The sequence below is a fragment of the Lepisosteus oculatus genome, chromosome 1 (genome assembly GCF_040954835.1).
Source record: "Lepisosteus oculatus isolate fLepOcu1 chromosome 1, fLepOcu1.hap2, whole genome shotgun sequence".
Taxonomy (NCBI): domain Eukaryota; kingdom Metazoa; phylum Chordata; class Actinopteri; order Semionotiformes; family Lepisosteidae; genus Lepisosteus; species Lepisosteus oculatus.
In genome coordinates this window covers 31,885,958-31,910,481 of record NC_090696.1, presented here as the reverse complement: position 1 = coordinate 31,910,481, position 24,524 = coordinate 31,885,958, and the positions used below count along the sequence as shown (strand labels likewise).

At 35.3% G+C, this 24,524-nt stretch overlaps 1 protein-coding gene across 6 annotated transcripts in view; it reads right to left on the bottom strand.

Annotated features, from left to right (window-relative positions):
- The window catches only part of LOC102690932 (collagen alpha-1(XXV) chain), a 242,074-nt gene that overhangs the window by 9,097 nt on the left and 208,453 nt on the right, over positions 1–24,524 (bottom strand). For 2 of the 6 annotated variants that reach the window (XM_069189261.1, XM_069189258.1), the window contains exons 15-32: positions 20,839–20,883; positions 20,089–20,133; positions 17,427–17,504; positions 14,861–14,884; positions 14,373–14,417; positions 13,687–13,731; positions 13,508–13,588; positions 12,871–12,933; positions 11,740–11,790; positions 10,901–10,927; positions 9,952–10,032; positions 8,818–8,853; positions 7,522–7,575; positions 6,840–6,893; positions 6,663–6,689; positions 6,246–6,299; positions 709–795; positions 107–184 (exon numbers count right to left, since the gene is read on the bottom strand). In XM_069189261.1, the coding sequence (XP_069045362.1) occupies positions 107–184; positions 709–795; positions 6,246–6,299; positions 6,663–6,689; positions 6,840–6,893; positions 7,522–7,575; positions 8,818–8,853; positions 9,952–10,032; positions 10,901–10,927; positions 11,740–11,790; positions 12,871–12,933; positions 13,508–13,588; positions 13,687–13,731; positions 14,373–14,417; positions 14,861–14,884; positions 17,427–17,504; positions 20,089–20,133; positions 20,839–20,883 (975 nt within the window). The remainder of the gene's footprint in view (positions 1–106; positions 185–708; positions 796–6,245; positions 6,300–6,662; positions 6,690–6,839; positions 6,894–7,521; positions 7,576–8,817; positions 8,854–9,951; positions 10,033–10,900; positions 10,928–11,739; positions 11,791–12,870; positions 12,934–13,507; positions 13,589–13,686; positions 13,732–14,372; positions 14,418–14,860; positions 14,885–17,426; positions 17,505–20,088; positions 20,134–20,838; positions 20,884–24,524) is intronic. The other 4 variants (XM_069189263.1, XM_069189262.1, XM_069189264.1 and 1 more) reach the window with 4 other exon arrangements.

Genomic DNA, 24,524 nt, shown 5'->3' with positions numbered 1-24,524 from the left:
GCATCAATGGAAATACAAAGGCGGTGTGTTCAGTTGAATACCTTTGCATTGTAGGTAGGTAAAAAGAAACATGCATACAGGTTTGGTAGGAAAGAGAATACTGTACCAATTGGCAGGGGGCATCCAGCCCATCTAGGCCAGGCTGACCTGGTTCCCCCTTTTCACCCTTAAATCCCCGGAATCCCTGTTTGCAAAAATTAACTGGAATTGTTACTAGGAGAGGATCTCACCAGCCCCATCAGAGAGGGCCATTGAAAGCACAGCAACTGAAGAGAGCAGCAGCCCAGCTTTCCACCAACTCATGTATCAGCCCTTTAGACAGTATACAACGCAAGACTGCCCCAAAGGTAAGTCTATTAACCTGTTTTGCATTTGGGTACTATAGAAAATGCTGGAGTTGTTTTAAACAGCTGATGTGACAGCAGGAACATCTTTCAAAAATGCTTAAAGGCATGAAAAGCCCTTACAGTTAAATGTGTTTTGTGAATTCAGAATATTTTAAGCTCAGAGGAAAGGTTCACACTAAAATGGCCCGATTGTTTTTTCCCCTGTGATAGTGATGTTCAAAAATGAAGAGTTCAGAATGATGAAGGCGCTAATTGCTGTGTGTACTGATAACATGGTGGTGCTGCCACTAGGTGCTTCTCTCCTAGTTGTGATTGTCTTATGCCATATCGAGGTGATTTTCAGAACTTAGCTGAGACATACCAATGGGCAAGGTGCATCTAATCCAGGGGCACCCTGTTCACCTTTCTCCCCCTTAGGCCCTTTTTTGCCTTTCTTTCCCTTTTCCCCCTGTGGACACAATGGTTTGATCAGGAAAATTATTTTCTTTTCACAGAGGAAAGCTTTTCACTTTGTCTTTCAGATCCAATGAGGGCAACCATTTAGTGCTTGAGAGTTAAGGTACAGTAGCTCAAGAGAACAACACTTTAAGGAGAACTAAAAAAAGGAGGGTTTGTGTCTTAAATTGTTATAATTGTTTTTTAATATTTATTTTAACGCACAAGCAAATGTGTGGTAGATTTTGGTTGGATTCATAAAGGATATGTTTAAAATAATTAGCAGACCCAACATGTTCTGCCACATTAATGAATCTGAAATTTAGACCTTTGATGTCTAAGTTAAGGACTCTAAAGATGAACAGTGTGATGCTCACTAAATTCTAAAATATCAGTGGCTCTGTATGTGTCTTCATAACTGATCTATATCTAGTTAGATCATTCTGTAGTACAGTTGAAGATGCCGTTTTTGCTATATTTCCTACCAATAAATGGTGGAACAATTTGATAAAACATGTTCCTTTGCAGGTGGAAGTACAAACTCAAAAATGTAGATTTTACATAAAACCTTGTAAAATAAGTTTGCTTGTGCTGTAGACCTTGTAATCTTGTCAACTGATAGCACTATCCTTGACTTTCAATAAACAAAAATAAGAACTGGAAATGATCTTCAATCCTAGATTGACTTTGGAAGCTCATGGGCAAAACATGGTAAAGATATACAGTTGTTTTTTTCATCTCAGAAACATTGTCAGACTGTATCGTGTGCTACCTGTTTCTGCAGCTAAAAAACTGTTGTCTTCTCAGTTGATAATTGATTATTATGCCCAACTTGTCAGAGTCATTAAAATTATACTTAACAGGTTACAATGATGTCAAAATGGGGCAGACAGAATCCTGACGAGGCTGTGTGCAAGTGATCACATTAGAGTTCCTGAACTGGCTTCCTGTCAGGTTTTGAGTTGTTTTTTAAACTATTTGGCTAACATGCAAGGATTTGCATTGCTTGACTCCCCAGTCTATAGCTGAAATGTTAACTGATTACTCCCATTTGCTCAGCAGATTTGGATTTACTATGTGCTCCCACTACACTGTATGGGTAAATGGTGCTGTTGGAGAATTTTCCCCCACTTTCTCTTAAAAGTCAGGAGTCTGTCTCAGAAGTTTTTATTACATGCACGTGGGAGCGAAACACACAGAGACGCTTGGTGTATTTTTCTCAAATTAATTAAACTAGAATATTTTTTTCACACTTGTCTGTGCTTATCAGATTGGCAGTGTTCCAAAATCGGGCACATCTTCCTAATTCCCTGTCTGCTAAAGATAACTTCTTTTAACACAATTGGTTACTTAGGTTCGTAGCATGCACAGCGCCAGTTCTTGACTCGAACTCAATCCCATAAGAAACCAGAGTCTAGTCTAACAAGAAGGGCCTATTTCTTTTCTGTATCGGCTGTTTTCTTGCATTCATAATTAATTGTGATTAATACATTTTTATGTAAAGTGCAAGGTTTGAGATGAGTAAGGTTTGCTATATAAAATAAAGTTGTAAAGTGTCATATTATGTGCTTGCAATTATGAGACAAAATATTGAAATTTACTGCTCAAACATTGCTTGTTGTCAAAGAAGGGGATAGTCATTTTAAAGCTTTCCTCCAAAAGTTTCCAATCCAACAGCTAAATACTTTGAAAGTTGTTAGAGACGCTATTTCACCAGAAAGCACCAATATTGGAATGGTCGCTCTCATTGTATCTGAGCATTAGGATACACTGCAATAATTATTATGAGGGAGGATATTAAAGGAGAGCTTTACCTCTTTAGGTCAAGGGAGGATGTGATAAGTGACAGGAGGGTAAGTTAGATAGGGAAAGGCACCAGAAGGAAAACCAAGGGTGTTCCAGTTGTCAGGAAGTTCCTCTTGAGGGTAGACAGGGGAGGAGATGGGAAAAAGCCAGTGTACAAAGGTCTCAGAGGGCAGGAGGTGAGAGAAGGAGTAGCAGGGAAAGTGCCTCCAGGTTACAAAACACGCATGAACTTGCATCCCTTTCTTGTCATACAAACCACAGCACTTGTCCTATTGCCACTCTATTGTCATGAACATGACATTAGAGTACAGGAGAGTACATAGAGTACATACTGGATTTTTTTTTCAATCAGTTGAAATACAGTTCAATTATTTGGGCGATGCTGTATGGCACGCTCAAACAAAACAGAAGTGATACAAAGACAGTGTGGATAATTAATAGATGAGAAACTTTGCATATGTATACTTGATTCAAATCTAAGCTATAGAAATGTCAAAAGTGCCTTAATGAAATAATATAGGTATACCTGTACATACATGAATGTATATGTTGATGAATGTATGATTAACTGCAAAAAAGGGACACAATTTCAGTGAAAACAATACTGTTTTTGACACTAATACAGGAAGCCAAGTCCATTCCTGGAAAAGTATAACTATTGAATCAACTGTTTAATGAACTGGTAAAAAATACAATTAATGCATTATTGAGGGTTGGGTATTACCCTTATCTGGTACAACAATACTATCTTTTAGATTTGATCAAGGTAAATGCCAAATTGTTCAGTGACAAACTCTGCTGTCACACATCTCAACATTTTATAAAATGTGTAGCTTTCCAGGACCAGGGCTGCAGAACCCTGCTATATGGAAATGGCTTTAAAAATACAGCATCATTTTATGTAAAGAATTGTGGGTTAATAGCAGACATTTTCCAATGTGATATAGAAAATATGAAAAATTAAACTGTTCTACCTACATTCAAAACTGACAAAATAAAAAAGCACAGCTATAAAGTATATTTAAATAGATGCTGTATTCCTTTGACTGAGCACACCATTTAAGGAAAATTAAGATTTTATAAGTTGGTTTAGACAGTTCAATCTAGGCAATGACATATCAGAATGTACATGCATTAAAATAAAATAAAACCAGAAGCAGTGGTAAGTAACTATTAACTGACTGTTGTCAATGGACTACTATTCTCTCAGCTTACCTTGATATCAAAATAGCTTCTCTGTCAGACTACTCAGGGTGCTCAAAATCTAGTATTGGAGACCCATTTATCCAAGGTTAGAAACCCTGGTGTTATTTTTTAGCCTGTGCTGTCATTTGAAGCTCATGTTAGAAACGTCTTAAGGGTATCGTCTTTCCACCTTTGTAACATTGGCCGGTTATGTTTCTTGCTTTGTCTATCTGATGCTGAAATATAGATACATGACTTTTTCATTAATATCAGACAACTGTATTAAGTTCTCTTGGTTACAAACTGTATAAGGCCCTGAAGAATTTAATTCCAAGTTACCTTAAGGACTTATTGCATGAGTATATTCCAACACTTGATATGGTATCTGATTCATGCATTCTTGAAACATAACAAGAATTCCACTTTTTTAGGACTAGGTTTTGGGCATCCTTTTTTCAGACTGAAAAACTCTACAAAGTTTAGTTTGGTAAATAAATTTAGAGAGGTATTCTTGAGAAAACCAGAACTTTCATCCCATGAGTAGTAAGTACAAAAAATATAAAGGAACAAGTAATAGGTTTATTCCATGCTGAAAAAAAAAGAAGAAAGAGAACACAACGTTTCGGCTGTGGAGCCGAAACTCGAACCACGGCCGAAACCTGAACCGAAACCTGAACCGAAACCTGAACCTCCACGGCCCACACCTGAAGAAGGCTCCACGGCCGAAACGTTGTGTTCTCTTTCTTCTTTTTTTTTCAGCATGGAATAAACCTATTACTTGTTCCTTTGCAGCCTAAGCAGGCTGACGCGGCTACCCACCTGAACTACAAAAAATATAATTCTCATATGGTCATCTTTTATTTTCTTAGAAATACTGTACTTGTAGCTGTTTGGCAAATTTCATGATTTATAATTTACAGTGTCTTAAGAAGTATTCAGTCCCTGCCAATAGTATCACATTTTGATTAATTACAATTAATGTATATATGGTTTTTTTCAACCAAGACTTTTTAAAAATATAATGATGAACTGAAGAGTTACATATGATGGATGTCATACAAAGTGAAATTTACTGTTTGCATAAGCATTTACCTCCTTAGTACACTTAGTGCATAGTGGAAGCACATTTGCTAGCTATTAATGCTGTCAGTCCCTACCAGCATTGCGCAGTGGGATGGTGTAATAATCTTTATTATTATGGGCTAAAAAGCTACAATTTGGATAATTTATTTTCATAATATCATCAAGCCTCACAATGCATATTCTATTGCATTCAAGTCAGGGCTTTGATTGGTCTCATCAAGACATTCAGTCTCTTTTTATTAGATCTCTTCAGTGTGACTATGACCATGTGTCACTGTCCTGCTGAAATGTGACCATTTGAACCTGCTTTAAATACTTGGGGGATTCAATTAGGTTTTCTGCTAGGATTTGCCTATACTTTGTACCGCCTACTTTTTCCTCAGTCTTAACAAGCTTTCCAGTCCCTGCATGATGAAAAGCATCCTATTAAAATGATGCTGCCATGACAATGCTTGACTGTTGGAATTTTGCTGACTAGATGATATGCTGTGTTGAGCTTATCTTACACAGCTTATCTTAGAGCAAAACTTTCAATTAGTATTTTTTTACCTGCAATATTTCTTACACAGTATATTTAACTGGAGTCCATCTGGAGGCAGCTTTGTGTCGGAACTGGGATATTTTGTGAATGTAGTAATAGTGATTCCTTTCTCAGACACAGAAATTGTAATCTTTCAAAGTCACTGTTGGTTTTATAGTGGTATGCTAAGATAGTGTCCTGCTTGCTCAGCAGCTCAGTTTAGAAGGGTAGCTTGACCAGGGTAGTGTCTTTTTGGCATGATGCAAATGACACTTCTAAATGATCAATTCAATTTTACTCCAAGGGATAAGTAACCTTTTATGATCTGTCCTTTTCTACCCCTTTATTGATCTGTTTTGAAAACTCCTGGGAATTCATAGTTGATTTGTTTATCTGTATGTGAGTTGTGGCTTGAAATTCAATACAGTATCTACAGTAACTGAGGAAACATAAAGATACAGATGTATTTACTCTGAAGTTAAGTTAAACCATCTTGATTACACTAAATTTGTGACCTTTCAATTATTATCCACTTGAGCTGTTTTGTGGCTGCTGTAACTAAGGAGTTGAATACTTAAGCAATGGAGAATCTTCTAATTTTCTGATAGCTAATTCAGAGTAGCAAAGTGTGGAAATTTTTCAATTCTTAAGATAATACAAAATCAATTTTCTAATACTTCATGTTAAAATATCATCAGTCTTTCAGTAATTTTCATTATGAATATATTTGTTTATAACTAGACAGTCAAGAAGAGTGAACTTTAAAAAAAATACCTATTTTGTCCATTGACAACAGACAGTGGGTGTTAATGTGTTACAGAGTCAACTGCTCCCTTACTGAACCTTCCCAGAAATACAATATGTATCACCTTTTCTCCTCTGTCACCAAGATCTCCTTTCTCTCCCTTTAAGCCTGGTAACCCCTGCAAAATATAGCTTGGTCTTGTTACAATCATCTTTAGTCCTTAGTGTGAACAAAAAACCTCCGACGACTAACTCTAGAATATGCCAGATTTCAGATATACTAAAAACAAATAGAAACCCAAATAGGGAGATATGAATACAGTCTAAATAATCACACTAAATTGTGGAGTTGTCTTCTGATATCTTAGAAATATTTAAACGATTATAAATGTCATAAATACTCTGTGTAAAATAATAACAAAGAGAAAAATGAAGACATCCACAGTAAGAATAGTACTGTGTAATATGCTTCCAATATTAGGAAATAACTTCAAAGGCTTTATTTTAAATAACAATGTTCTTTCCTGCTTCCTTGTACTTACATCTAATCCAGGTGCTCCTGCTGTGCCCTGACAATAAAAGAAAAATGCCATTAAACATGAAACTGGGTATTCTTCAGCTAACAAAAGTTCTTTGAATAATATTAATATGACAAATAGTTTTGAAGCTTAATGTATATAACTTGTGTGTTTCAGGAAATATCTGAATTTGATTCTCACCGGCAATCCATAAGGTCCTCTTGGTCCAGGTTCACCAGGTGGTCCTCTTTCACCCTTACAAGACAATATTATCTGTTACCTATGGACCTTCTGATTCGTCAACTCAAGGTCAGATTTAATTTTCTAAGCTAACCAGCTGACCAAGGAGTGTAGTATAAAAAGCTGCAAGTTGAAAATAAAAAGTGATGCATTTTGAAAATCTAACATTATACCTTACAGCTGTGCTGGCTAAAAAAACATCAAAAGCAAAAGGTCCAGTAAGAAACATATTTCTTGATTTTTTTTTTGGCTACCACTTTTAGCTGTGTGATTTACATATGCAGTCTTTTATACACCTTAACATGTTACTGGAGCAATTAAAATTAAACACCTTGCTCAAGGAAACAACATCAGTGTCCTACCCTGGATCTGAATACCACAATGTTCCAATTATTCAGATCCCTAACCACTACCCCATCCTGCAGGTCATTTCACTTTCAGTTGTGCTTTGCTGTACAGTACCTGGCTGTGCTTTGTCAAGATGTCACAATATGCTTCAGGAAACAAACCATATGTCTTGAAAATCCTAATGTAGGATATGTATTCATCTCTTCAAGCAAACGGCCCTGTATGATCTACACCTGTGAGGACATTCTGAAAAAAAAAACACATTTTAATGCTGTAAAAATCTTGCTGGACTTACCCTGTCACCTTTGGGACCTGCTGGACCGGTAGGACCAACTGGACCGTCCATTCCCTGCAGAGAAAACACATGGCAGGTAATGAGGCAGGGTATCAGAAACAAATGTACATATTCTTTATAAATAAGAGGAAGATGTTAAATTTCCAGCCACAGACAAACATTAGATGAACAATAGTAAAGTAATGTCTAAAATAATGAAATAATTAACTTGAATTCATCAAAGCTACTATTCCAATTTTAGGTGACAACAACAAAGTTATTACTTACAGTAGATATAATTAAACCCCCCTGTGCTTTTGGGGTTACTTTAACAGCTTCACAAATCTTTTTCCACCTTGAACCAACATCCCTCCCATAAGTAACATTTTTATGTAATAAAACAGCATTTGTGTCCTTTTTAGTTTAATGTACACTTGAATTCAGGAATAGGAAGAGCATTGGAATGGAAAGTAATGAAGAATGATCCTGTATATGTTCCAAAACACATGCTGCACTATGACCTAGAATGCAGTCACAAAAAATGTATATTCCAGAACAACAATTATTAAAATGATTTGTTTTGTTGTTTCACCAGACTGATTTAGTTGAGCTACAGTTTTCATTTTTTCAGTGACTGATGTTTTTTTCATTTTGTGAGGTTACATTTCAATAACTTTTCAGTGCTCTTAAATGACCATTTATTATTATCTTGCAATTCAGGTTAGACTTTGTAACCCAGATACAGAATAAAGGAGCAAGTTTAAATTTGAAATGTAAAAATCGTGACATTTTTTGTAAAGTATAGGTGGCCTTGGCAGATGTACGACAGATAAACATTTTTTTTAATCATTTCTTATATCAAGCTTAGAGGTAATTTGTACACATGACAATTTAGATGTGGATATAAACACAATTGTAATGTAGAACATATCAGCTACAAATTGTTGCTAAAATTGTTAAAAAGTTGCTGGTAAAAGTAATCATGAGTTTAAATACAACACAATATGTAGATTTAGAAGAGCACTATTAATCAATGAGTGTTAAAATCATGTTAATTACATAGTAATAACATAAGCAAATGAAAGAGAAAAAGTAGTTTGGTTTCTTATGGAATAACAATAGATTTGGCATATAATGAAGACAATAAAGGCATAAAATGAGGTTATGCAGCATTGTGATCATTCTAATTATTATACATAGTATATATCTATGTGTAAATATAGTAAAGAAAGTTCTCTCTGTTATTATTAGTATTAAATGAAAGCTTAAGGGAGGCAGACTGGTTGTTAGCAGAAAGCTGGGACTTGAGACACTCACCCTGAGTCCTGGCTTTCCATCTAAGCCAGATGCTCCCTGTATAATTATGAGGGTATGAGTGACATGAACAAGGGTTTAGTACATGATGGAAAACAATGAAATGGACACATACGTTGATGCAGTTATAACAAAAATGGAGGTATTCAGTAGCTTACAAAACAGAACTGTGAAGCTTACAGTTAACACATTGTTACAAATACAGACATACATATAAAACAATGTTAAGCAAAATATTTTTTATGACTATTTTGTGAAAAGAGAAAATTAATTTGGAATATGTTTCTTTTTATATCCTTGTTTATATCTCTATGTGAAGAATGTTATGAATATAGACTTATACAGTAGATGTTTTTCAGATTTCACCTGCAAGACTAGCTCACAATTCCAAATTTGAAAGAGTCTGAATTTTTTAAGCATTTAAACCACTAAAGATAAATCTAACAGAAGACTTAACATTAACCCTAACTAAATCTATTGATTGATGTAAGTAAATACATTTTTGGCAGACTAGTTGTAAAAGCGGTTTTACATACTTGACTCCCTTTGTATTATTTCCTCTTTTAAAACCTAAGGTGGAAAAATGTGAGCTTAAAAGATATTAAAGCTCCTTCAAAGGACCTACACTATAGTTTGCTTCTTCAGTTATTTTATTGATGTCCCAGAACTAAGTCAATATTTTAAAAAATACTTAAATTACAGGATACACACAGTATAATTCTAACAGTATAAAATGTTATCATCAAGAATATTTAATGCTCTTTTGAACTTCTAAAATTTCTAAAACTCCAAACTACCTGTAATGCGGTACATAAAAAGCAAATTTTCTCTATTTCTGTTCTACTTTAGTATTTTTCTGAGTGCAGTAAAGATTGTTGGATTTAAGACCATCATTATGAGAATGAGCATCATCTTTCTGATCATCTGCATTTTGGGGTTTGCCACTATAGAACTAATATAGACAGATATATAACAAAACAAACAGAAATGAGTGACAGAACACAAATGACACTTAATGATGTTTAGGATGTGTTATTGCATGAAGTTTGAGCTCTACTAAATACACAGGGGTGTGGCTGAGCAAACCAGAGTTGTGTGGTAGAGAAAATTAGATCTGAAGAGATGTGCCGTACTTACAGGGAGACCAAGGGGTCCTCTGTCACCCTTGTGCCCTGGCTCCCCTCTCAATCCCTTAAGACCATTCAACCCTGGTTCACCCTAAATGTAAGAGTAGCAGAGGTAGGCTTGTGTGCTAAACAGGTAATTTAAGCGGGGGAAAACGTTAGGCTACCTCATCAAGCCACTGCAAATTCCAGTGTTTTATAGGTTTGACATGAAGCTTTTTTAATTTAATCTAAAATTTGCAGTTACATTATTCGTTCTTAGTTGATAATGTCCAATTCTAAACCAGATGAACTCTCTGTTACAATCCCTGTACAGTAGGGAGAGAATGAGGACCCGTGCACTCACACACACAAGATTTTGACTCTTGTCAGGGTTGTGTATCATTTGACACATTGTTGTCTCTGCAGTGCATTATGAGGAACCCAATACTGACTGGAGAGAGCAACATCTTTTATCAATGTCACTGCTGGCTCGCAGGAACCAGGCAGTTCCAAGATTCGCTGAAGTGCAGCAAGAAGAGCAAACCCTGACTAGCTGCACTTCACTCAGCCCTGCTCAGGACCACAGGCAGATAATTATAACTTGGCCTGAGGCCAAACTGGCAACATCTGGAGTACAGAGCTTAGCCTGCACTCTCTGGAAGAGCTAATAAATGTTCAGAGACTTTCTTCAAACACACTGGAAGATGCAGCAAATTAATTTAAAATGGTTAAACTGGTACATTTAACAGTTATCCAAAAGGTTAAGCACAAAACAATTGTGTAAGCAGTAAATTGACAGTACTTACAATGTTAAAGCAAAACTTCTATTATTTTTTTCTGAAAGCCTAAAATACCATTTCTATTAATTTGACTATGAACCGTGAGCACACCAACATGCTTAATTAATAAAAGCATTAATTAATAAAAACATTAAACACAACTAATAAAACTCCAAACAATTGCAAAACTGTCAGATTTACCTTAGGTCCAGGAAAGCCATGGGGTCCCTGCAAATAGGCATCATAAAGATTCAAATAAACATAAATCATTTCCTCCTGTATAAAAGTGATTCAATGATCCCCAATAATCTAAGTTTTGCACACAAACATAGACAGTGCAGGTAGGATGTTTTAAAGTAGAAAAACTTCATAAACACCTTTGTGTAAGGGAAGGAGTTTATCATGGAAATGCCAACTATCCAGGAAGACAGCCATTGAATATTTAAAATAACTATCGAAATGGGTATCAAAAGTGGTTGTCAGATTGGAATAAGCCTATTGGCCGTGTTGTTTTTGTCAATTAGAATTCGTTTTTAAGTATAAGAATTTTCAGTGCATATGTTAGTAATTGGGACATATTGCTTCCTTGTTCACTCTACATGAGATGCCACAAAGTTCCATATGATTCTCTTAATCTGAGCTGCTTCATGATTAGGCAAGCCAGGGAATCCCTTATTTCTTTCAACGAGAAACGCTATCAAATTACATTTTCTCAATGTAATGTAATGCAGTATAGCCTCCAGTGTCCTAGATGCTCATGTATAGTTCAACAAATTTATAACAACAGGAAAACCTGAATATAAACAGTTTTACAGAGACAGAGTTTCTGTGTTGTTCAAAACTTTCTTCTCCTAAATGTTCAGTAGATAGAACAGGTTACACAGTGCTGGGGCATGTGGATTGTGAGGTGTGCCTCCCACTAAGAAGTTACCATGGTGTATAGCCCTTGTGTCATGGTATTTTTGTCACATTACTTTTACATAGCTCTTACTAAGGTCAGTTACTATAAAAATACATCTTATTTAAAGTCATACACTCACCATTGGGCCTGGAGGACCATGTGGGCCAGGAGCTCCTGGAGGACCTATAATCTACGTGAAAAAATATACCTTATAAAACATCTTTAATATAAATTTTTATTTATCAAGTTTATTACTTTTAATTGTGAAGTTATTAAAAGTTTTTCTTTCTTTATTGTTTTATCGCCTACAATGTAGAAGTGTTCAGAAAACTCAACATTCATCTCAAGATGCATCACAAATCTCGTTACTGGTTTGCAAAAGTCATTGGTCAACATAGTGTACTAACAACAGCTAAAAGTAATAGGTTTATTCCATGCTGAAAAGAGAAGAAAGAAAAACATCTATCTTTCCTAAACCCTATGTTATTTTTCCTACAGCCGAAGAAGGCTCCACAGGCGAAATTTTGTGTTTTCTTTCTTCTCTTTTCAGCATGGAATAAACCTATTACTTTTTCCTTTGCAGCCTACGCATGCTGATGCAGAAACCCACCCAAACTACTAATAACAGCTAACCAAGAAACATAGTCATTGTGTGAAAAAAGCAAAAAATGAGGAGAGGTGGAGCGGGGGAGAATTACTTAAGAACCTCTTGTACGATCTCACATCCTAAGAGTTTATTTCTTTTTTTTCTCATTCTCAAAATTGGTAGTTCCAAAAATATGAGCTTTACAGTGTTAACAGTGCCATTTTTAGATTTGGGGATGAAAGCCTATGCAGAATGACATGAAAAGCTAAACTTAAATGTTCAGTGTTGCATCCAAGACCTGTTTTGGGGAGAACTTTAGTTACAATACAAGAAGAGACATCTTGACAGGATGTTTTGCTAAAGTTAAAAGAAGCTAGAACAAGAAAAAGAAAGAACATCCCCACATGAAAGGTGAACACAAAAGGACATAATTTAAAACAAAATTACCAAAGATACAAATTGAAACAGATTGGCTATGCCTAATAAGTCTTTATCAGCTGCAAGTTCAACATGACCAGTCTTCTTCAGTAAAACCATTTTTGGGAGACATCTGCAGAAATGGAGGAGGTTGTTTCTTATGCACTTGAATGCTGAAGAGGTGAGGAAATCCAAACTAAGACATAAGAACACGGTTGAACATGAAAGGGAAAGATAACTGGGGAAGCAAATCCTAGGCGTACTTACTGAAGGTCCCTGAGGACCTGGCAAACCAGGATCTCCCTTTTCTCCTTTCAGCCCATTAACACCCTAGGAAACACGAACAGTTTATGAGCATGTGTGAGCTGTATGTTCGGCATGTATGCCAATTCAATTCTTTGCCCACAGGTAGATCATCACTATGTTATGGCGCTGTAGCTTAAATCACACTGATCATCACAATGACATGTCTGGAAGCCTTAAATGTTCTTCAGATAAGCATATATAGCATTTGTTTCAGAATTCTCAATGCAGTTTTCACATGAATACACATTATTCCTCACGTACTGTATCACTTCTTGTATGAATATATAACCAAAATAATGGAATCAACACTGTACAATTTAGTACTGAAGTAACTGAAATAATAGAGCCAAAATAAAGTGAGAAGTAAAACTACTGTAAATATGATAAATCCTGGCAGAACTACTCATATCCACGTGAGATCTAGACAAATACCACTATTAAACATTGTTTTAAACACATTGACATACACAAAAAGAGAAACAAATTTTTCTTCCTTTCCAACAAACACTTGGTGGTGTACATACTATACAGTAGACCATTACTGCAAAGACCTCAATTTGATGGTGAACGTTGTTGCTAAGGATAAAAGTAATCTTACAGGTAGGCCAGGCAGACCCATGGCTCCTTTCTCTCCAGATATGCCAGGAATGCCCATGTCTCCTTTAGAACCTTTAGGGCCCTGGAAACATACAAAGCAACTGAATTAAAACATTTTGCTCTCCTAATCACAACACAAAGAATGTTTTTATGATTATTTTAAATAATTTGGTAACGTACATTCTCACCATCCAGTCCAGGCAGACCTGTGGATCCTGGCTCTCCCTGTAACCAAGACAACTGGGTCAAAATCAACACAAGTGAACATGGTACTTCTAGACTATCTATCCAAAAGTAAACCATATTTTGTTTGAAGAATACATTTATACTATAGGTGTGAACTAGACATGAATTGCATATTTGTTCTTCATTTATTGAACAAAATATCTTATTTATATATATATCAAGATTATAGACATCTGGGTGAGGTAAGGCATTTTACAGACGGTAAAAGGGTAGATGATATTTTGTATCTGATTAGAACACCCTATGAATCTCAAATTGCTTACTTAAAGTATGAGATGTTTTTGACATGTTTGTGTTTTGAGGAACTTGACAACTATTTTGTTTAGTTCTTTAACTTTTTCTCTTTATTATTTCAGGAATATCTGCAAAAATGCAGACCACATATACTTCCAGTTATATTCCAGATCTACAGGTCATTCTGCATTAGTAGATCAAGCAGTGATATGGTAAAATATAGCAATTATATACTATTAGAAGCCTATGAACATAAAATACAATCATTTGAAGCTGTATAAAATCACCCCTTTCCTCCTCATTTCGACCGTTGGGAGACCTGAGTTCCAGTTTAGTGTAGCTTAAGTATTACTCAGTGTCCAAGGCAAAAATGATGGTCTGGTTACCTTTATTCCCTGTGGTCCTACTGGTCCGGGAGGTCCTGGGGGACCCTAGGTTTACAAGCAAAAATAAAGTTTTTGCAGTTTTGTCACAAAGTATGCAATTTCTCATGTTAGAAGTACACATACATTATGACCACTTATGAAAAGGTCAGTGGAAGGGGATATTGACAAAAAAAATTGAACAACAACAATGAACCTGTAATCACAAACATGAATATCCATTTCAGGACTGAACTAGATTCTCACATTAGCTAGTATTTCGTGTTTGTCATGTGGTTTAATTCAATTGCTTGCTTCATTACTTTTCATGTCACAACAGAACTGACGTCAATGTTCAGTCCTCAAATGTTTGATTAATGTCCTTCTGCCTAGTATGCATCACAGCAGAAACTTGTTAGTAACTTTGTCCTTAAACACAGTATGAACACGCTAGGTACCATGCTGTACAAAAATACATCAAGCATAAAACAAGCATGATTCATGTCTGTTACCGTGACAGTTATAGTGGTAATCCTCTGTTGGCAAAACAAAGGAGCAAAAGATAAGATTACTAGCTCTGCAGCAATAAGTCTGAATGTCAGCAGATATCTGTTACAGTATCTTTATTTATTTTAAAATAGGATCATATGAACCTTGAACAAAGATCTTAAATTTTCTATGAAAACATGTCATAACACATTTATATTTTTATAAAGTCTTCATAAAGGAAGTTAAAGTAAATTGTTGATTTCACTTAAAGAAGAGAAAACAAACAGGCAACAGTATAAAATTGTGAACATGTCTTAAAGATTTTGACACAAACAGTGATTTCACATTTCAGTAGAAGAGGTACACAGTACACACAGCATACACAGCCTACAGTCAACAAAAAACTTGTTTTTTAATCCTTTATCTAACCTGGTACGTTAATCGAGAAAAAGTTATCATTTAAAATGATGGAGAGTACCCATTTGTAAAGCAGGGTTAGCGGAGTAAAGCAAACTCGAAAAAGGAGTGAGCTGAGTAAACTGCAATGTTTCAGGGTACAATAGCAGTACTCCACTTAGAATTTGAACCTGCAATGCTGTATTCTAGAGTCCAGAGTCATAATCACTACTCCACACTACAGCCATAAATAAGTCGAAAATAACTTTCAAAAAGCTAATTAGCAACCACACGTGGTTCTCGGCTAGTGACGATAATGGATGTGCTGTTAATTGTGAATGAAATAAATTGATATGGTAATGTGATAAAGTCAAACCAGATTGTAAACAGTACAAACAGTAAGACGATGAAAAATGTAAACAAATATGAAAATAAGAAAAAAATAGGAACAACTGTATTACAGAGACAAAAATATTAATCAAGAGCCTCCAAGACTCAGGAGCAGATGCTACCTTGGGCATAAAATCAAAATGAGACAGTGAGTCAATTGCAGTTTGCACAATGTCAAGGTCATGATAAAGGCCCTGCTCTTATACTGTAGAAACCTGTGTTTATGTGCATGTTGTCTGAATTCTGGTAGAATGCTTGTAAACACATATACTGTACACATGTTCTATATACAGTTTACAGTGTTTAAAGAAAGCTTTATTGAGCTAATCTTTCTTTTTTAAGCCTTTTAAAACATTTAAAGAAAAATGTGCAATGTTTAAACGTGCACTCTCTGGTAATAAAGAAATACCCATGCCTATCGACACAGAGACTACAAAAAAGCAATCCTCATTTCAGAAATAATATAATAATTTTTATTTAAAAAACTGATAACGGAGGTATATTTTATACTACTGTTTAGGTAGATGTAACATAGAAAAACAAAGAAATGAAAACATATTGGTTAGAAATCTTATTAAAAACAACAAACCAATGACACAAAGACTCTCCTGAATGTGTTGAATGCTTTGCAGTGTGGACTACACTGAAACTGAAATGTATCTTGCCGTTTATGTTGTGTTTGTTCATTGTATATTAATTGGTTCGGGTCACCTATACCTGAGGTATGAGGTATAAGGCACAATGCCAATGTGTGTGAAAAAACATCAGTGTAGCCTCTTCTGGTTTCAAGCATGCCTTTTGGGTATAACTCAAGTTACACTGATGGACTGACTCGTCCCATGAGCCATCAGGCATTTACCCACTATGAAATACTTGTGGAAACACAAGACCCTGCTGTATTACTGGTGTAAGGAAAATAAATAAGTACGAAAGAAACAAATTTCAGGGTACAATGGGAAATATTTTTTCAACATACAGTATTTGTAAAAAAAATTCAACGACATATACTGTAGTAATCACTTTCAACAAAAGATAACTGCATGAGCTATGTGTGTATATACTCTATATACACATACTGTACATACTGTATACTTGATAACTTATACAGTACAGGTTACTTTAAGAAAATGAAATTTTATGAAATCCCTAAATATTTAACATGGGATTTTGTTGGTATGTAAATATTAAATATTAAATTCCTGGTATCACATTCTCACTATAACATTCATACACATACATGAAATTCATCTGTGATACAGTGAGCCGTTTATTTAATTAGTAGTTTTCTTGATCTAAATAGTTTGATCACCACAATCTTGCTGTGAGATTAAAAAAGAAAATTAAAATTTAACCTTCACAACTGCTTGACATTAATACTGCAGTATTGTACATATATAAAATAATTATTTTTGTCTTATATTTGAAGAAATAGCAATTGTTTATTACTTTTTAAAATAGGAATTATAGTTTGTGCACCAATAAACTCATTATTTTAATAATAAAATAGTAAAATAGCAAAAAAAAAACTCAAAACTTTATACAAATGAAACATGTTCCTTCGGCCTGATAACAGCAATGCTTGACTGACACACGGTAGGTTAATACAGAATCTCTTTATTGTGAGAGCAGTTGCCCATGGAAATAATACCAACTGAAGAACTAGAAATACGTACTGCAGAACTAGAATTGTTTTAATCTAAGCATAACTAGCATTTTGCCTCTTACACTATGGAAAGGAACAATCTGAACTCCATTATAACTTCCGCTAATTCCGATAATTCCGATAATTCCGATAATTCCCACCTGTAGGGCTTCCTGGATGTTTCCATTATAGTCAATGATCTCTGTGGCTCCTTGGTCTCCCTTCTGTCCAGGTGGACCCTGTACAGTGTGATTTAAAATGTGTCATTATGTTCATATTACACTTTGTAATTAAAGAGGAGGGAAAATATATATTTATGATTGCTTTAATTTCCTTGTTCAATTTTGTGCAAAGGTTTTTTTACATGTTTGCCTTTGTTTGTACTATTATCCATCCAAAAGAGACTGTTAATTCACTCTGCTGTTATAATCATGTAGCACATGTATGTAATTATTACCATGTAAAGTACAAATGGTCTTTTCAAAAACATATATTTTAAATACCAAAGCAAATAATATGAATATGAAGCAAATATATAACACATAAGATATTCAAAATAATACACACAATTCAGTCACATAATTCAAATGTGCCCATTGCTTGCTAGAATAGACTCTACTGCTGTATTTAATACATGATTTGGCTGTATTAAATAAAGTGGTTAGAAAATGGATGGATGGATTGACCAAGGCTTTTTAAAGACTTTTCCTATGCTTTACCTGCACAAAATAAAATGCGCAGCTCATCTGGTTTGATTATAACAATGACGCCTGGGATTTGCTTCCAATCTGTTTCCATGATGAAAGATTGTTTAAATCCACTGGAGTGAGACTAACATGTAACCAAATTTCTTTAAAAAAAAGAATGTGTTGACTTCAAAGACATCATGGCTCAAATCCAAACCTGGATTTATCGATTGATGCAGGCATTTTAATGGTTCAATCAGTTAAGCCAAATTCCTTTTTGTGCAAAGTGGATTTCTATGTTCCATCACTACGTGCCTACCCTGTGCCATCTAGATAACTGTACTTTATCTAAAGGGACTTTACACATACGTTATGCAAGAGAATCAGTGCTGCTTCACAAAGCACATACACTATTTGCTGACTAAACAAATGCAGACATGAACATCAGCATGTTATAGCTTAGTTTTCAGGTTGCTACCACATTTAACATATAGTAAGTACCCTTTTCATTAAAAAAGGTTTTGTACTTTGTTTCAGTGAAAAAAAATATTTTAAGGTTTTACATTTTTTGACATATGAAGGATAAAGTAACAGACATCAGTAACTGACAAGTTTATAAAGGATCCTATTTGATCTTTAAGAATGTCAAACTTTTGAGTATATATCTAAAACTTTAAACAGAATTTTAATTTAGTCATTTTTTGTTTGTTTTTAGATCCTATGGCCCTTATTTCTTATTCACTATTTTGGACTTGGAAGTTTTCAATGATTTAGAGAAAAGCTCTAGTCTAAGTATAATCCAGATACACAACATCCTCAGTACTGTCATTTTAAGAGAATTTTTATTAAACAAAGGGTAATGTGCAATGTGCAATTTTTCAAATGTGCAACTTATGTGGAAACATTGAATTCCCTCTATCAACTAAAGGTTGTAGCTCAGACTGACACAACTAATAAGCTGTAAAACCAGTAAGTGAAAAAGGAAGTTAATAACAGGATCAGAGAGCACACAAAGAAACCAAGACATATTAAACAATATTTTTAGGGATAGGCTCCGGCTCCCCCAAACCCTGATTTGGAAGAAGAACTAAACTTATAATAATTGCTTATACTTATATAGCGCTTTTCTGGACACTCCACTCAAAGCACTTTACAGGTAATGAACCCACTGAAGCTAAGCAGGTGTGAGCCTGGGTGTTTCTCAAAAAAATCCCAGGGCGCTTCTCAAAAAGAGTAGGGGTGTAACCCCGGCATTCTGGCCATATTTCCCATTTGTTTTACGTCTCATCCGAAGGACGGCGCCTGTTTACAGTATAGTGTCCCCGTCACTATACTGGGGCATTAGGACCCACACGGACCGCAGGTGGGCGCCCCCTGCTGGCCCCACTAACACCTCTTCCAGCAGCAACCTTAGTTTTTTCCCAGGAGGTCTCTCATCCAGGTACTGACCAGGCTCACACCTGCTTAACTGCTTAACTGGCTTGCCAGTTGTGAGTTGCAGGGTGATATGGCTGCTAGCAAACTTCTTCTAACTATTTCTCTAGTTAGGAAGTATGTGATTAGATGGAAGACAACTGTCACTTTAGTAGAAGAGCTTCATTATTTTTGACTGTACGGTGCACAGAGACAATGAAGAAAAAAAGCAAGAATGTAGAAATGGAAAAATGTCCATGCATACCATAGCAGTATGGGAAATGCCTTGATGTTCTTTTCTTATAAATCTACTGTAGTGACTCTCACTAAGTGCAATGCTGCCTTCCACAGGCCAATGACAGAAACTAACATTCCTATTATGGTAGCAGCTCATCTTAATCACCAAAAACTGATGAGCTGAGCATTTTTTTTAAAAAAAGCTTAATAATTAATTCACCATAAAAATGTACATTCTGTTACACAGTTCTTCATATGCCAATATGACAGTATTTCACCACTCATCATGTCACTGAATCCATTTCTGCGACAGACTCCTTTAAAAAAACAATATACTTTTATACTGCTTTCTGGTAGCATGCCAGCAGCTGACGTCATGTCAAGAGATGAACGGCAAAAGGCAGTAATGTAAAGCAGAGGTGAGGAGAACAAGGGGCACAGAGGTCTGAGGAGAAGAGCAATTGGCCACATGTACTGATCTACTCACCCGTGGCCCCATGGACCCAGACTCCCCCTTTTCACCAGGATCACCCTGAAACACAATGGAAAAAAGTCATATTAAGCCTGTAAAACTGAAAATAAAAACTGCAGTTCTGCCGGTACTGCACCTCTTCTTTTGACTCCTTGAGAAATAAATATCTACCATCTGTTCTATTAGATGATTAACCTTTATTTTAATATTTAGTCTTACCTAAAACTGCAAAATGTGCAGTTTACAAATTACTGCAAACTAACAGAAGTGCAGCACATCCTTGTTAAGAAGCCATAAATGGACAGAACTAAATTACAACCGTACACACTTTAAACAGTATCCCATACAAGAAAAATTGAGAAAGCTTAATTTTGACTTTAATGGAGCAACAATTATTTCCTCATCTCAGAGACTGTGTTCGTCTTCTCAGTGAGTATCATATTGTATAAAAGAAGATAAGAAATTCTATAAAATGCTGAACATATTCTTTGATCTAAAAATACACATTTAGACAAGGCAATTTTAAGATACATAAAATACATTATGAAACATAATACAAATTCAAATACTACACTTTCTGGGCAACAGAAGGGCTCAGAGAAAAGTATTTTTTAGTTTGAAACCTGGTGTCAACTTAACCTTTGCCATAATATAAGACTAATGATTTATTACAGTTACTTTGGTATCACTAAAAATATTTGAATAAACAGTTGAAGACCCAAAGCTTCTCTCAGTCTAAGATAAATCTCAGTTGTAGACACTGACCTTTGACCCTTTGAGGCCTTGGGGTCCGGCCTCACCTTGCCCTCCCTGGCAGCAAGCAGAAGAGAGGTAACAGAAGGACACAGGGAAAAGAAGAGAATGGGAGATAAGATCTGCAAGAGCCATTCACCCCCTCAAAACAGACATGCACAAACCATACAAACATAACAGATCTAAGTCTACCGTGGAAGTATGCATGTAAAACATGTGAATTAATGCTACTTCCGATATTCGCAGGATTCTGTGGCAGAGTCTAGGTGTCAGACATAGCAGTTAGTGACAGTTAAAGGGCCTTTAAAGCAGGCAGGGTAATGACAACATGTGACTAATGAGAACATATTAGTATGTTTAAACTATTTCCAATACAAACAGCCCCTAATTAAAAGGAACTGGAAGTATTTAATTGTGCTCAGATTGATTGTCATGACCCTAATGCCCTTAATGTTTTCAGTTACTTTTTCTTAACAGATTTTTTGTTGCAGTTGCTGGCAGTTTGTTACTCACGAGTTTCTTCCCTGCTGGGCTTAGCTCCTGAGCTTTCATTTTAATTAGAAGTACATTTTTTGCAGGTACCTTTGGTAAATACACCCTCCTGTTTTTATTAATGGGACAGCTGTTCTCTCTGCGAGCGTGAGTGTGTGAGAAAGTAGAGTGGAAAAGGGAGCACTGACTGTGCAGTGGGAGGAAATTCATGCCAGGTAGAAAGTTGTGCTGCTGACGTATTACATTCAGGTGTCATGAAGTGACTGCAATGAAGGAATTTAAAGGTAAATGGCTGACACACGCAAAATAATATAACTATTATTGTGCCCCCTTTCCCATACCTAGTGGATGTGTTACGTTTATGGATGTTATTTTATTATAATGTTTAAAAATGTACATCATCAGTTCCTAGGATACTGTAATAGAAGAACTAGTCAACTCTGTGCACTTAAAGTAAAGCTAATGAATCATATCCCATATGCTAAGTGCTAGCAAATTGTATTTCATTTTGGCTGCTTGAAGCAAAGCTAAATGGTTCATGTAAATATTACTGTATTTTAACTTCTGCTTCATCAATAACATATATCATCTTCACCTTTTGCCTATTCTGTTCTCATTTCAGTCCTTTTACAGATATTAAAAGAACTTGGTAAATTCAGTCCACTGACATACTAAATTAATATAGCACAATATTTTCAAACTTCTTTCCAATTTGCATAATATTTTCAGTGTTGAAAAATCTGCTCCAACAGTATACTAAAGGAATGTTGCAATATACCTTTAAAATAACTGTGAAGACAACAACACAATAATCATAATAATCACAATAATAATAATAATAATAATAATAATAATAATAATAATAATAATAATAATAATATACCTTTTAGTATAGACTAAATAGACTAAAAATTAAATGTATTTATAATAAGAGAAATAAGGCAATAGTCCTCTGAATGCTACTTTTGTAATATCAAAGATCACAAATTAAGAATTAAGAACTTGCCTTTTGATAGTTACTACATTACTACTGTATGTAATATATACAGAGTATCCTTTATATGAGTTATATGGAGGTTCTACAGTACATGGTGTTATATGAAGGTCTTCAAAACCTCCATTTGCAAACACATTTGTTCAGAGCTAAAGAATGATCTAAATGCTTACCATTTGTTCTCCTACATATGAGGAAATATATTAATAAAGATTAACTTTCACCTATGGTAATTAGTCTATTGCCTTCACTAGGCAATACTACTGTTATTCCCACGTAAAATTAAGCTGACAAATGGGCCACACTCATGTCTGGCACAATTGCAAGAAACTGTATTTTTTTTTTCAAATTTTTGCTTCTAAAATAATTAAAATACTGTATGCTGCATGTTGTATGTTGTTTGTTAAGTATGGGTCCGGCAGTCATACTTATTGCAAGGCACACAGTAGATAGAATTAGTAAAACAGGAGAAAGGAAACCGTTAAAAGTCAAGATTGCAGGCTAAAGATGTCAGTAGCAGGGAGAGGCACAAAATTATTTCTAAATGACCTAAACAGGTTGGTTTATATGTCATTTTTTCACAGGAAGCATAATGTCATAGCTCATTTATAATGAGCCATGTATCAAAGTAAGTTACGTAATTTACAAGTTACCTAAAAAAAATGCAAGTATTAGAGGCAATGAAGAAATAATAATGACAAAATTTAAGTAAAAAGGGGGACACCCAATAATTGGTCACAGCTTTTGAAATAGTAAAATCTAATACTGTAGAGCTGTACCTCTATTCATGAGAACAATGACTGTAAATGAATGCAAACCCATGTGGTTAAAAGATATCTCATATCTCTTTCCCAAGCCTTGAAAGATAGCGTTCTGACTGCACTTAAAACTGCAAACAAAAGATGTCATGCCATACGATTGACAGTCATGGTGGAGTCATCACTAAGAAAGAACAACTGAGGCCTCAGTTGCACATTTGCAGCAGTCACATTTTAAATGTTAAATTACAGTAGTCACGGACACCAAAACATGCTGCATTACAGTACACTGGCAAAACATGTGCTGGTGGGTACAACATCAAGTAGAGGGTCAGGAACAATCATCATCTGGAACTGCTGGAATGGTGCTAGATATACAGGTGTTATGTGCTATGTGCAAGTTTAAAATGGCTTATTTGGTGTGTTAGATTTATAGGGGAAGAAAAAGAATAATCCCAGATTGCACTTCAGTCATCCAGCTTTTCTAATTCTCATTTAGAGTTAAGGTAACTGGAAGGTTACAAAATTATATCAGGAAGTTATCTGTGTCATTGTGTTGAATGTTGAGGCAATATGATCAGCCAAAAAATCTTTGCCTTTGTGATTGTGATGCAAGAGGTAAAACACAAACAGTATCCATCGGAATGGTATTATAAAGTATAGTAAAACACAAAAATGGCCTAAGGAAACACAGGGAAGTAGAACTTAATAGATCCCCAATCCCAGAGTATTATAACAAATCATGTATGGCATTTCTTGTTCAACAGAATACAAAGATTTGGTTTTCAAAGAAATGCACGCTTACACTGTAACTGGATTATTTAAGAAAAGATCTGACTTGAATGTCTAACAAAGTGTAGTCCATAAAATACAGGTTGCTTCTCTGCAACACCAAGACAAATCATTCCTTCTGAACTACCACTTTTGCTATTTTGAACAGACTACACTGGCTGCCATTGATGATCTTCAGCTTGGTCAGATGAAGAGAGCTCTGTACTCCACGTTGACAAAGGGTTTTCTGCCACAAGAGCAGAATACTTTTGAAAGATCAGGAGTAAAGTCCTGCTGAGAAATGGTTTCATTGTTTTTTGCCTGCCTGAAGGACGAGTTGCTGATGAGTATATTGTAATGTAAAGACGAAGTTATGAAGCTTGTCGCCCATAGCAAGGAAGGTAGCCATTATGGATTTATTTATAAAAAGTTAATAGGATCATCATTCTACAGCAAGCCAATAAAAAATAGAAGCGAGGAATCTGTCATTCAGTTTAGACGGATGTGATTTAACCAGGGTTATTTCTTTCTCACTTTTTATGCTCTAAAATGCTCTATTGTGGTTCTGGCACCGGTAGAATATTCACCAGTTTTTTGATGACATGAGGCAGAACAGCTTTCAGATGAAAACGTGAAATAAAATCCTTTGCTGAACTGAATTGCAGGTGTTGGACAAACTAAAA